The sequence below is a fragment of the Brassica oleracea genome, chromosome C5 (assembly GCF_000695525.1).
Source record: "Brassica oleracea var. oleracea cultivar TO1000 chromosome C5, BOL, whole genome shotgun sequence".
In the NCBI taxonomy this organism is placed as follows: domain Eukaryota; kingdom Viridiplantae; phylum Streptophyta; class Magnoliopsida; order Brassicales; family Brassicaceae; genus Brassica; species Brassica oleracea.
In genome coordinates this window covers 13,811,845-13,825,343 of record NC_027752.1, presented here as the reverse complement: position 1 = coordinate 13,825,343, position 13,499 = coordinate 13,811,845, and the positions used below count along the sequence as shown (strand labels likewise).

The following is a 13,499-nucleotide window of genomic DNA, read 5'->3' as shown; positions in this document are numbered from 1 at the left end:
TTATCCTGCTTGTAAGCTGCCTTGTTTGCCACTGCTTCTTCAGCTTGATGCGCCATACTTAGGTCCCCTTTGTTTCCAAACAAGCTCACGGATCCCTCTTCCTTCTGGATTTGTGCACATACTTCATCCAGATCAGGTAGCTTATTAGCCCTTAGAATATGCTTAATCAAGCTCCCATAAGATGAGTTGAGAGTGAGCAGCAACCCAAACACTTTGTCCTCTTCACGCCTGGTTAACAGGGTAGCAGGATCAGTTGTGTGAGGCCTTAGTAGCTCCAGCTCTGCCCAAAGGGACCTGAATTTACCAAAGTGAGGTTGAAACTCCCCATCTCCTTGGTTGAGAGCATTGATGGCTCTTTTCACTTCAAAAACTCTAGTAAGGTTGGAGACATTTCCATACACTTTGTAGAGTGTATCCCACAGCTGCTTGGTAGTCTCACAGTATGAATAGGACTCCATAATAGCTGGTTCAAGAGAGCTAAGGAGCGCTGTAAGCACAAGGAGATCTTCCTGTCCCCACTTGTCTTCATCAGCTACCACCATCTCCTTTCCATCTTCTCCTTGAGTAGTTAGTTTTGGAGCTGTCTCTGTTGATACATGACTCCATAAACTCTTTCCTCCAAGGGCAATCTTCACCATCCTGGCCCATAGGAGATAGTTAATTCCTTTTAGGGTAACAGGTATGCTGAGGCGCTGGTTGTTGTTGTTGTTGTTGTTCTCCATCTTTCAGAATGTAACAAGAACAAGGTTAAGAACAGGGTAAGGAGATGAAGAACACAAGAACAGGAACAGAGTATTTGATTTTGCGGAAGTAAGAAAGGTTTCAAGAGCTTTGTTGCTCTGATACCATGTTGAAATGAATGGATTATGAGAATGGTTTGTATGATTTATCAAGAACAAAGAGAATGTATTGCTAGGGTTTTCTAAGAATCTGAGAGAGAGTAATGAGGATGTATTGATTGATTTAGTGTCTACTATAGTTACATAAATAGATCTAGCAAAGGAGAATAAGACAATGAGAATGAATAAACAAATGGAGATGAATAAACTAATGGAGACCATATTTGGGGAAGTCACTTTCGGATAGTGACAACTCTCTTCTCTCTTCTTTCCTTAGCATATCATGTGACTTTGGCTCGTTTCCACACTCCAACAGCCCTATCCAGTTGCTTCCACTTGTTTAAATTCGTCCAAGACTTCAGGCAAGATATTTAAATCAGTCTCAAACATTTCCTTGCTTCAGTTTTCCTGTCCATAATTTTCTGTCCATGATCTCATGTCCATGATTTTCTGTCTATGATCTCCTGTCCATAATCTCCTGTCCATGATCAATCATGTTTTTCATGTCTTTATTCTTGCTCTTTATTCTCTTCATGTCAACACATTCAAGACATCACATCGTTGCTTGGGGGTGATAGTACTAACAAAATTATAGATAGTCTCTCCTCTGCTTGTTGACGCTGAACCTGATGTCCGATTATGCATTTGTAACCTTCTTGAGTCTCTTGCGAAAATCGACTTTTCTCTATATCGAGTGGTAAGCGCCTGCCATCTTCCTTTTTTTTTATCTTTTGCGTTTGAGATTGTAACAAACTATTGGTTTGTCTGTCTTACAGGCCAAATGCGTAAGCGATATGAATGCAACCTCACCCATGGAAGTTGATGACCTTGACTATGAAACGATAATGGATGCTTATGCCAACATTGATGTGGATTTCTTTAATGAATCCTCGGAGCAGCACATGATGATCATTCTCTCACAGAGTCTATACAACATGACATCAAAAGAAGTTATGCTAAAGGATTGTGCATGTAACCTCTTGTGCACTTTTATTGAATTTTCAGCCTCTTTACTTTGCCAAGAGGCCTCAGCACATTCCGACAGTGGCAAAGAGGTTTCAAAATCCGTTGCAAGATGGACAGGCGATCGCGTGTTGTGGATTATGAATAAGTTTATTTTGAAACACATTGGCGATGCAGTAAACAACGGAATCTCAAGTGGAAAGGTACAAAGACCCTTTCTAAGTCTGTCATGAGTGAATTTCTATGGCCATGCTGGTACTCATGGTTTTAGATATTTTTTTTAATAAGCAAATTATTTTGCTGCAGGGGGAGATTCTTTTGATACGCAAAATGGTGATGAGCCTTCCAGATTCCGGGAATCTTGCTGCCTTCAGACCTTTGTGTTCTGAGAACGATGACCTTGATTTCTTTAAAAACGTCTTTAACATTCAGGTAAGTCATTTTATCAGAATGGATTCTTAACAGGTTGTATTTTGTGTTGTGGTGAGGATGAAGCAACTTATCGCTTATGAAAGATGATGGAAAACTTACAATGACTGTTCTTTTGAATGTCTTGTAGGCACACCGTAGAGCAAAGGCAATCAACAGTTTTGCCAAGGAGATCAAAGATAGCAGTCTGCCTGAGGTGATCTCTTAGATTCTTTGATCACTATTTTTGTAGTTTCAATGGACTTGTGACCAATTTCTGTTGGGGTTGCAGGGAGTTGTGAGAAAACTCTTGGTCTCAATCTTTTTCAACATGTTGCTTGATGGACAAGAAAGAAAAGGTCAAGATAGTAAAGGTCGAGTTGAAAAGGGTCAAAATAGTAAAGATGAAAATGTCCTTGATGCATGCGAAGAAGCCCTTGCATCCCTGTCTGCTCATATGAGTTGGAACTTGTACTACGCTCTATTGAATCGGTGTTTCCAAGAGATGAAGCGTCTGTGGAATCTCGTCTGCTTGATTTTGGACAAGTTTCATTTTGCAAAAGGTGGTGAGGCTCACGAGGAGATTAGGGGTTGCCTTGAGAAAACCTTGTATCCAAAGATAACAAAGCTGTTTGATTCTGAATCTGATGGCGTTAATTTCAACGCCTATGTAGCTGCTGTGAAGGTTCTGAAGCTACTTCCCAAAGAGATAATGGACTCAAACATAGATTCTTTAGTCAATAAACTTTCCAATTTTTTGAGGGACCCGATGGAGAGCACACGTGAGGGAGCCAGAAAAGCTCTGGCTGCTTGTTTGAAGGAGCTTGGCCTGGAGAATTACTTGCAACTTGTCGTTAAGAAGCTAGTTTCTCTATTAACAAAAGGATCTGAGGTGCATGTGCTGGGGTACACTGTCCATCACATCTTATCGAAGTGCCTGCCTAGTCCTACGGGGTGGAAGTTGGATCATTGTTTGGAAGATCTTGATGTGGTGGAAGCAGATATCCTTGGAGATGTTGATGAACAGAAAGAGGATAAGAAAGATTCAATTAGGAGGAGGAAGAAGAAGAAAGAAACGATAAAACACAAGTCACTTGATCCTCTGAGATTGATTGCTGAAAATGTAACGTGCAGAAGCCATGCATTGACGCTACTTTCTCCTGTCACTAAACAGCTGCAAGGGCCTATGACTTCGAAGCTAAAATCAACGCTTACGGATATGTTAAAGCATATTGCAATTGGTCTTGAAGGCAACCCATCTGTTGATCAAGGAGATCTTTTCTGTTTTATATATCACCGTGTTGACGACAACAAGAGTGGTCTTAGAGGTCAAAAATCTTCTCAGCCATCCAAAAAGAAAAGGAAATCGAGACGTATACAAGACACTTCTGGTGCCAAGTCATGTCCTTATCTCATCACGGTGTTTGCTTTGGACTTATTGCATAACAGACTGAACAGAATCCAACCCAACAATACTAACGAAGAGCTGGTGTCGAAGCTGGATCCGTTTGTCAAACTACTTGTTGGTTGTTTGAGCTCTGTGTATGAAGAAGATGTTGTGTCTTCATCTAATAAATGTTTCACTGCATTGTTAAGGCTTCAACTGCCTTCCTTCAAGTCTGAAGCACGTGAAGTGAAAACCAAAGTGTTAGCCATTGCTCAGTCTGCTGTGAGTTCCAGTAGTACTCTAGTGCAGTCATGCCTTAAGCTGTTAACAGCTCTTGTCAGCAATGATAACTTCAAGTTATCATCTGAGGAGTTGAAAATGTTGATTCAGTTCCGTATGTGTTCTGATCTGGAATCGGATTCCTCTGTTGCTTCTCTTTCACTTCTCAAGGCCATTGTGAGAAAGAAGCTCAAAGTTTCGAAGATATATGATGTTGTCGACCAGGTTTCAAGGTTGATGATAACACATCAGGATAAATCAATCCGCAACAAATGTGGAGATATACTAGTAGAGTTTTTGGTCAATTATGCATCTTCCGAGAAACGCCTAGAAGGACATTTTAACTTTCTGCAGAAAAACCTGAGGTGCAATAAAGCTTTGTGAAATTTTGCCCTTTATTTCTTCTTTTCAAATAGTAAATGAGTTTATCTTCTTCCAGCTGTGAACATTCAACTGGAAGAGAAGCAGTTCTTGACGTTCTTCAAAAGCTTATCCATAAATTCCCAGATCCTAATCCTGGCAAGCAGTCGAAACCTTCTGTAGGCCACCAGTCAGTTGTTGGCCAGCAGTCTCAAAACTTGTTTATTGAGCTTGCTCTTCATTTGGAAAGAGAGAATGATCAAAAGTTGCTGGCCAAGATTTGTGATGTGATGAAGCTTCTCATAGGCTGCATGACTAATTATAAGTCCAGTCTTAAGCTCTCTCTGGGTTGGTATAAGCTGGAGAACTCACGGGTTAGAGGAGCAAAGGTACATAATGCTTCATATTAAGTATTTATTGCTTGTAACATTGTCACAAAACTTGGCTGTTTTTGGAGTATGAGCGTACCTTCTTGCGGCAGTTGATAACTCTCATTCATTTGTTTGGATGCATGAGCAGGTATTGGGGTTATTCATTGAAGCCGAGAAAAAGTTTCCAGAGAAAAAATGCAGTATACTGTTGAAAGAAGCTAAAACGATTTTGGAGTCAGCTGTAAAGTTGCAAAACACTGTTGATGAAGGCAGTATTCCCTTATGGAAGGAAGCATACTACTCTCTGGTTATGATAGAAAAGATGCTCAAGCAGTTTCCTCATTTATGTTTTCACGAAGATTCTCAAGAAGATTTTAAGGTAATGTTACAAGTTTTTGTCTCGTTGGTCATTTGATATAAATAATTTTTCTTCTTCTACGATTTGATGTTTGATCTAATTTTTCTTCTTATTTTTGTATGATGTTTGGACAATGGTGTTTTAAGTTGTTGTTGCACCGACATGAGTGGTTGCAAACTACAACATGCCGGCTCCTGAACTATTATTTCAAGAAACTAGCCAAGTCTACGGAAGTCTTAGTAAGCCAAGTAGCCTTTTCATGGTAGCTGCTTCTCTTTGCTTCCAGTTAAAGCTAAAGGTGGACCGCAACAGAGTCGTCAACAAAAACAATGATACCACTGAAGAAGATTATCTCAGAGAGAATATTGTTTTTGCTGTCACTGGACTTCATTCAATGATCGGACAAACAGATGATGAGTACTCGTCAAGTCTCGACAGTGATGAGCAAGGGAAGTTCATGGAAGCCTTTCTAGTATTTGATTCAGGGAAAGTAAGGTCTACTTTTCTGTGCTCTTACTACTACTTCAGGCGACCTGAAAGGCCTAGATGATGTAAGAAGTGTATTGGTCGGAAGCTTGCGTTTGATGTGGACTCTCATCAGATGAGAATAGTGTTCAACGTCTATAAAGAGTGTGCCTCAAACTTGAATCAGGAAGAGTGTCGCCTATACGCCTTCAGGATTCTGCTTCCTTTATACAAAGTTTGCCAAGGGTTTACAGGGAAAGCCATCACAGACGAGTTGGAACAGCTAGCTGAAGAGGTGAGAGACAGTATAAGAGACAGGAGCTGAGGCGTTCAGATGCTTGTGAAAGTTTACAGCGAAATCAAAAAGAGTTTGGAAGTGAAAAGGCAGAAGAGGAGGCGAGAAGAGAAGGAAATGGCGGTGGTGAACCCTGAGAGAAACGCAAAGAGGAAACTGAAGGTAGCTTCGAAGAACAAGGCTAACAAGAAGAGGAGGATTATGAGGAGTAAAATGGATAGATGGTCACGTTCTTGAGCTCCCATAACCATATTTAAGCCATCGTTACTTTAATTATTTAATAAGCTTATCATCAAAGATCATTAGACTATATATATGTAGTATTTTCTCAACCATTTTTGATTCTTTTTTCAGTTTTATCAGATAGATTTTCAACTTAATATTTTTTTTTTATTTTGGTTTGGAATTTTATTTAAAATGTTAACTCAAAATTCAAATAAATAACAATGTAATTAATATCTACTATAATTTCAAGATCTATAAATGATAGAATTACGTTGTTAATATATTAGCATTTTGAAAGCTGGACCGACCGGTTGAACCATTCTTCTGTCTTATTTCAAATTGACCTAGAGACAACGACGTTTTCACAAGTAAACTCGAAAAGGAATATCTTAATAGTACTGTAATACCTACATATATTTATTCGAGATCAGACGGACAGCTGCGGCGGCGTCGGAGTAAAACAGTCGGAGCAATGGCGATGCAAGCCGGAGTTGGCTTATCGAGGATCATAATCTTAGCCGGAGCAGGTATTTTCACTCGCTTTTCTCTCTTCAATGTTACCTTCCTCGCTACCACTAAATGTGTGATTCGGAATAACAAGGCTATACTGGTACGATCATGATGAAGAACGGCAAATTATCGGATATATTGGGTGAACTGCAGGTACTCTGAGCTTATTTCCTTTTACTCTCCTTGGAAAAATTTGACTTATTGTTGTTTCGATAGTCTCTGGTGAAAGGTATGGAGAGATCCGAGGGAGATTATGATGATTCCGACGCCGTAGCTTCCCAGGTACTTTGCTAGCTCCTGTTTTTGATTTAGGCTTATTGGTGAGAGGAATCTTGTTGATTGGTGATGATTTGAAGGTTCGTAGATTGGCCATGGAGGTTAGGCAGTTAGCTTCAGCGCGGCAGATAACGGTCATGGATGGAGTTTCTGGTGGTATTGTATTTGTTCCGAAGTATTTGTATCAGGAAAGCTTTTAGTGTTTCTTGCTCATCACGTTTGTTTCTCCTTTGTGTATGTGTTTGTGTGAGCAGCAAACTTACAAGCTCTTGTTGTTCCTGCTGCGGTATTGGGAGTCTTAGGATATGGTTACATGTGGTGGAAGGTGAGATGAATCATGTTAGGTTTCATTCTTGTAAGCAATTTTTTTTAAAGGGGGAAGTAGAAAATGTTTGTGTTTTGTTCATTGGTTAGGGACTCTCGTTTACTGACCTTATGTACGTGACTAAAGCCAACATGGCTACTGCCGTGGCTAACTTGACCAAGAATCTGGAGCAAGTTTCCGTGACCCTCGCGGTTAGTTTTTTTTTTACTTACTGGTGATTCATGAAGCTGTAGACATAAAGTGGGATCCATGATCGTTTGGTTTTTCAGGCTGCTAAAAGGCATTTAACGCAAAAGATTCAGAGTATGGATGATAAGGTAGAAAAGCAGATTGATCTCTCCAAGGGAGTCAAGAAAGAGGTGTGGATTACGATTGTAGTTCCTAAGACTAGAGTGATTAACTTTCGTTGTTATGTATCTGTACAGTGTTGAACAGTCTTTGACCAATGAACTTTTTTTTTTTTTTTTTTTGGTTAATGCTGAACAGGTCGCCTTGGCTCGTGAGGATATCAACTCACTTGAGATTGATTTGGCGTCATTGAATAATTTGATTAGTGGACTGGTGAGTTTTTTAAATTTCATTATGTTTGAAGGCATATATATATGAGCAAGGCTGAAGATCATTCATTTAGTCTCTGAGATCAGATCAGCAATCAAAATTCTCCTTTCAAGCATTTCTTTCCTTTCAGTATCTCCCCTAATTATTACTTTTTCGCAGGATGGGAAGTTGGACACACTGGAATACAAGCAGGTACATATATCTTTTGTGTTCCACCCTCTTTCAGCTGTGACCCACCACATGAAGTCTAATTAGCAGCATCATTTACCTGAAAATCAAATAATCATGGTTTCTGTTTGTTTTCTGGTGGCAGGATGTTACAAATGTGTGCATGCTACACTTGTATAACTATTTTGGAGGCAAGAGCACAAAACTGCCTGACATGGTACACGCTTCTCTTAAATCGAATTATACCTCTCTTATTTTGGGTTATTAAAATATTCCTGATATCTTCTTTTGTATTTAACTTTCACATGCAAAATTTAATCTTACAGGAGCAGCTTCAACTTCCTGTGAACCAGAAAGCTCGTAATATGCTGGCAGATGTTGAAACCAAGGTGGTCTTTTCTTATTTGTAAAAGTCACATCAGCATGTAAAAGGGAAACTTCTTCTTTGCTGATTGACTATATTTCGTTTAATCGTTTTCAGGGGCTGAAAAACTTTGCTGAAGAACTGCTTGAAAGCAATGGCACAGAGGAGGGAGGAGTAACCACGGTGAAGATTATTGGTATAACTAAGTCCAGTGACAAGTCGAGGCCATTGTTATCAAGGTTTGATGAACTTACAAAGCAATCTTGTTATGTATCTCTCTTGTGAGCTTTGATATATATATATATATATATATATATATAGAAGCGTGACAAGGGAAATGTGAATGCAGGGTTGGTTCAGCTAGGTATTGATGTGGAAGTTTCCTGATGGCGTTGGCTTGCGGGATGTATATAATAACAAACTCTAACTTATACAAAATGGTCTCGTGAGCCGTAGAAAGAAACTCTCTTTTAATTTATTCGTAGGCTTGGTTTGTTTCCCCTCTCGCCATACTTGGGTCTTAATGATATTCTAGTTTCTACTTTGGAGGTGTTTCCTTGAACTTAGCGAGTTTGTTTATTGGCATCATGGTGGCATGTGCCGCGTCCGTTTTGGGACTTTGAATCAATTAAAATAAAGTTGATGTAGGAATTGTGTTATAGACATGTGGAGCGGCTAAGATGAAATATGGTTTCAGACACTAAATGAGAGTGTACAGTAACTGGACAATGAAAAGGAAGATGTGGACCTGAAATAATTTTAGAGTTATTAACACGATAGATGTGTCCCATCAATAATAAGAACAGGGCGAAGACGACGGAAACCGTGAATTGAAGCACCAAAAACAGGAAGGCGAAGAGGAAGCGGGTATGGCCTTCAATATCAAGCTCAGTTTCTATAGCAGTTACAGTTTCGGGATTGGTAGTTTTCAACGGCTCAAAGTAGGACTCCAGATTGACAAACGAATCCTCAGTGTTGCCAACAGTCTCATCTATAGTTTGCTCTTTTGCCCTGTGGCATTTCATATATGAAGCAGAGATGCGAAGATCTTCCAAAACAAGCTAAGCTGCATTGATTTAGGTCTATAGGTAAGTTCGCTGTAACGGGAACGGTAAACAAAACATGTGCAGTAAACATGTGCAATAATTTTGGATGTGGCATTTTTCCTATAAAGGTTGCGGGTATTGATAGTGCAGGAATGATGAAGTTGGGCTTTTTTTATAGTGTAGTAACCGCAATTTGTAAGCTTCTTTGCTAGGATGCGCCAATCGCAATGAGTATCATGACAAATCAAAACGAAAGAATGCATGGTGGTGCGGGATTGCCTGAAATGAAACTGATGCTTGATAGCGTAGATAGCTAGGCCAATTTGACAGTCATGCTTGGTTGCATAAAGTTTCCTAACAAATGTTTCCTCGTTAGTTTCATCGAGATTCAAGTCGGGTACGTCTTCAGCTTCATATGAAAGGTCATCGAAGAGTGGTGGTGTGTCAAATTCCTCATCAGCGATGTCTGAGAGTGACCTCATCTCGCATACTGGAGGAGTGAGGGGAGGGGGAGGTTGGGGAGAGTTGGTGGAAGCAAGGGGAGGTGTACGTCTGGACGAGGAATTTTGTTGTACATGTGGACCTCTCTGGTGGACGCCTTTTTTGGAGGCTGAACCCGGCGTACATCTGGATGAGGAGGGGTATTGTACATGTGGGCCTTTGTTATGATGTACGCCTGAGTCAGGTGCTGATCTCGGTGTACTAGTGCACATCGGATTGGGTTGTACATGTGGGAAACTGTGTACACCAGTATCTTTAGGTTCAGACTTCCACTGCGCGGACGGTTGTCCAAATACTAACACAGTGTGGTCAAATGCGTCACTGCTGGTGCAATGAATGATGTGTGGAGCAGTTTTTGGTACATGGATACCAGCCATCACTTCAGGTACATCAGAACCGCCAAGGTCTTTGTCAATCAAAGGGTCCCAAAAGTCATGGTCATACCCACGTGGTTGTACATCTTCAAAGCCAAGAGGCAGTTCGGTCTCTGAACCGTTTTCCTCTTCCTCCTCAGTCTTGCAACTGCCAGCAATGTTACCTGGGTCTTTTTTGAACATCTCCTCTAACATCTCGTCGGCACATGAAATCGTTTCATCGATAAGTGAGAAACGGTGAATCTTTGATGGAGCGATTGTGTTGGAAGGTGGTATAGGGTTCTCTTCCAGGAAATCTTCGTCATCAAAAAGAGAAAAACCAGGAATTTTAAAGGCGGATGTAGATGGTTGGGAAGGACCAATAAAACGGTTGAAAAGGTTGTTGGTTTTTTGGATAGGTTGGTTAGGGGTTGTGAAGGGGAAAAGGTTCTCAGCTACTTGGCTCATATGGTTTGGTTACGGGTGTATGTTGAGGATAACAAACAGATTCATTCCCTTGTGTGCTTCAAAATGACTGTAAAAAATACAAGACACACCCATCGTGCGTGAGCATGACAGGTGGTGTTGAGATTCCGGTGGCAAGTTCCTTAGTGTTAGGCGGCCGATAGCTCAGTGCAGCGGATGGGGGCGCTTCAGTGTTGGGATAAAACTCCTTCAACACATTGCTTTGCAGTTCAAGCAAGGTCATCATGGGAGAAAGGGGGACGATCTTGGACATATAATGTTTGTCGATAGCGAATGTCCAGCTGCCATTGTCGGAAGTTTTCCATTCACCGGCGATAACCATACACTAGTCCGCCATAGATAAACCTAAAAAGTGAAACATAGATGTTAAACAAAGAGACTTTCAGAAAATTGCAGTAAAAGAAGTCGTTAAACAAAGATTAGATAGCAAACCTCAATTTAGATTCGATAATCAGAGTTGAATCTCGGGTTCCTGGATTTCAATGGATGATTAGCAAAGATTATCCTAACCTGATGAACATAACAGACAAGAATAAAACTCAAAAATGTGGGGGGCGAAGAAAGTTTATCATTGAATTTAATCTGGACCGTCAAAAAAATGAGGACGGGAGTTTAATCGGATGGTTGTGGTTAAATGGCAGTACATATCTTATCCAGATCTGAGATGTAAAATCTCAGTCGTTAGTGTTTTAATGGGATCACTACAAGAAAACATGGGGATTCCGATGGCCGAAATCGTCAGAAATTCGTCGGAATAGACCGATTCCGACGAATTTCTGACGAACCAATCCGTCGGTATCGTTTTGTCGGAAAAAAAAATTCGTCGGAATTTCGTCAGAACTTCCGACGACTTTCTGACGAATACCGAGAAACATCATTCTGATGAACTTCCGACGATATTACGATGCGGACACACGAGACCAGAGTTCATCGGAAAAACTATATACCGACGGAGAACGTTCCTCGGACAATTCCGACGGAGTGGATTCCTCGGTATATACCGACGAATTCTGGGCGTCGGAATATACCGACGGACATTGGTTCGTCGGTATTTTTCGAGGAATGCTCTCCGTCGGTATTGTCCGAGGAACCGTTGTCCGTCGGTATATTCCGACGCCCAGAATTCGTCGGTATATACCGAGGAATCCACTCCGTCGGAATTGTCCGAGGAACGTTCTCCGTCGGTATATAGTTTTTCCGATGAACTCTGGTCTCGTGTGTCCGCATCGTAATATCGTCGGAAGTTCATCAGAATGATGTTTCTCGGTATTCGTCAGAAAGTCGTCGGAAGTTCTGACGAAATTCCGACGAATTTTTTTTTCCGACAAAACGATACCGACGGATTGGTTCGTCAGAAATTCGTCGGAATCGGTCTATTCCGACGAATTTCTGACGATTTCGGCCATCGGAATCCCCATGTTTTCTTGTAGTGATCCCATTAAAACACTAACGACTGAGATTTTACATCTCAGATCTGGATAAGATATGTACTGCCATTTAACCACAACCATCCGATTAAACTCCCGTCCTCATTTTTTTGACGGTCCAGATTAAATTCAATGATAAACTTTCTTCGCCCCCCACATTTTTGAGTTTTATTCTTGTCTGTTATGTTCATCAGGTTAGGATAATCTTTGCTAATCATCCATTGAAATCCAGGAACCCGAGATTCAACTCTGATTATCGAATCTAAATTGAGGTTTGCTATCTAATCTTTGTTTAACGACTTCTTTTACTGCAATTTTCTGAAAGTCTCTTTGTTTAACATCTATGTTTCACTTTTTAGGTTTATCTATGGCGGACTAGTGTATGGTTATCGCCGGTGAATGGAAAACTTCCGACAATGGCAGCTGGACATTCGCTATCGACAAACATTATATGTCCAAGATCGTCCCCCTTTCTCCCATGATGACCTTGCTTGAACTGCAAAGCAATGTGTTGAAGGAGTTTTATCCCAACACTTTGAATATCCAAAACGGAGCATGGAGTACATCATCTGGTTGATGCTCCTGCTAATGCCATTTTTCGACTTGGTGAACCTTTAAAAAAAAATACAAGTTAGCAAGTTAATTAATGGAAAAAAACATAATGCTACAAATAAAAAAAAATACTAACCAAGTGCTATGTCCTCGTCGTGGGTTGGGTTGGAGAACCGGGAGATGCTCTCGACCTGGTTGTTGAACCAATAGTTCAACTGGCATGACCCCCGGATCCTGTTGAACAGCAGCGGGAGGGGCAGCGGGAGCTGGAGTGGAAATATATGCGGGAACCGAGTTTTGTTCATGAGACGATCCCGATGCACGGGAACTACTCACCAAACTACGTCGAAGACGGGCTGCGGGGCGGGGTTCATCCTCGGACCAATAGTTCCATTTTGCTTTTTCAGATAGTTCCGTTTGTTGAACCTGGTTGTTGAACCAATAGTTCCGATGCACGGGAACCAATAGTTCCGTTTGCTTTTTCAGATGATGCATATAACGCTCAAAAATATACATCCATCTGTACAGCACAGGACCACCAAGTTCCAATTCTCTAGTGAGATGAATAGCAGGATGTTCCATTACATCAAAGAATGATGGAGGAAATATCTTCTCAAGGTTGCACATGCTGACTGGTGCGTTTGTCTTCAAATTATTAATACCCTCTTCAGTCACTACTCTGCTGCATAAGTCGCGGAAGAAAACACTAATCCCTACATAGATAAAAGACATAATTTTCGTAAGTATTAAGTTTTTATAAGCATAATTGTTAAATATAAAAATAAATTAAATTGTAAAAATATAATATACCTGCAATTGCTTCATGAACATTACGTGGCAATAATGCTGAAAAAGCAAACGGAAGGAGGCGCTGCATAATTACATGACAATCATGACTCTTCAAGCCAGTAAACTTTCCTTCGCTTCTATCAACGCAGTTCCCCAAATTTGATGCATATCCGTCAGGAAATTTCACTTTATCT

General features: G+C 40.7%; 2 protein-coding genes across 2 annotated transcripts in view; both read left to right on the top strand.

The window, feature by feature from the left end:
• Window positions 1-5,962, top strand: part of LOC106344569 (U3 small nucleolar RNA-associated protein 20-like) — a 12,691-nt gene extending 6,729 nt beyond the window's left edge. Inside the window, 12 exon segments of the mRNA XM_013783925.1 lie at window positions 1,383-1,444; window positions 1,446-1,536; window positions 1,616-2,005; window positions 2,109-2,234; window positions 2,362-2,427; window positions 2,503-4,241; window positions 4,316-4,625; window positions 4,756-4,998; window positions 5,112-5,196; window positions 5,199-5,479; window positions 5,481-5,535; window positions 5,538-5,962. Coding sequence (XP_013639379.1) covers window positions 1,383-1,444; window positions 1,446-1,536; window positions 1,616-2,005; window positions 2,109-2,234; window positions 2,362-2,427; window positions 2,503-4,241; window positions 4,316-4,625; window positions 4,756-4,998; window positions 5,112-5,196; window positions 5,199-5,479; window positions 5,481-5,535; window positions 5,538-5,962 — 3,873 coding nt within the window.
• A 393-nt stretch (window positions 5,963-6,355) lies between these two features.
• On the top strand, window positions 6,356-8,825 carry LOC106293034. The gene is made up of 13 exons (XM_013728707.1): window positions 6,356-6,477; window positions 6,552-6,613; window positions 6,677-6,742; window positions 6,817-6,892; window positions 6,991-7,061; window positions 7,151-7,252; window positions 7,331-7,420; window positions 7,548-7,622; window positions 7,779-7,811; window positions 7,933-8,004; window positions 8,114-8,176; window positions 8,269-8,390; window positions 8,501-8,825. Exons 1-13 carry the CDS (start codon window positions 6,423-6,425, stop codon window positions 8,520-8,522), a joined length of 909 nt encoding a protein of 302 aa, XP_013584161.1. The 5' UTR covers window positions 6,356-6,422; the 3' UTR covers window positions 8,523-8,825.
• Window positions 8,826-13,499: the final 4,674 nt, after the last annotated feature.

What these genes read in the sequence shown, in the direction of transcription:
- LOC106293034 (XM_013728707.1), top strand. Translation starts at nt 6,423, where the DNA reads ATGGCGATGCAAGCCGGAGTTGGCTTATCGAGGATCATAATCTTAGCC. An exon ending in CCGACGCCGTAGCTTCCCAG is followed by an intron (nt 6,743 to 6,816) that starts GTACTTTGCTAG and finishes GATGATTTGAAG; the next exon opens with GTTCGTAGATTGGCCATGGA. An exon ending in ATGGTTACATGTGGTGGAAG is followed by an intron (nt 7,062 to 7,150) that starts GTGAGATGAATC and finishes TTCATTGGTTAG; the next exon opens with GGACTCTCGTTTACTGACCT.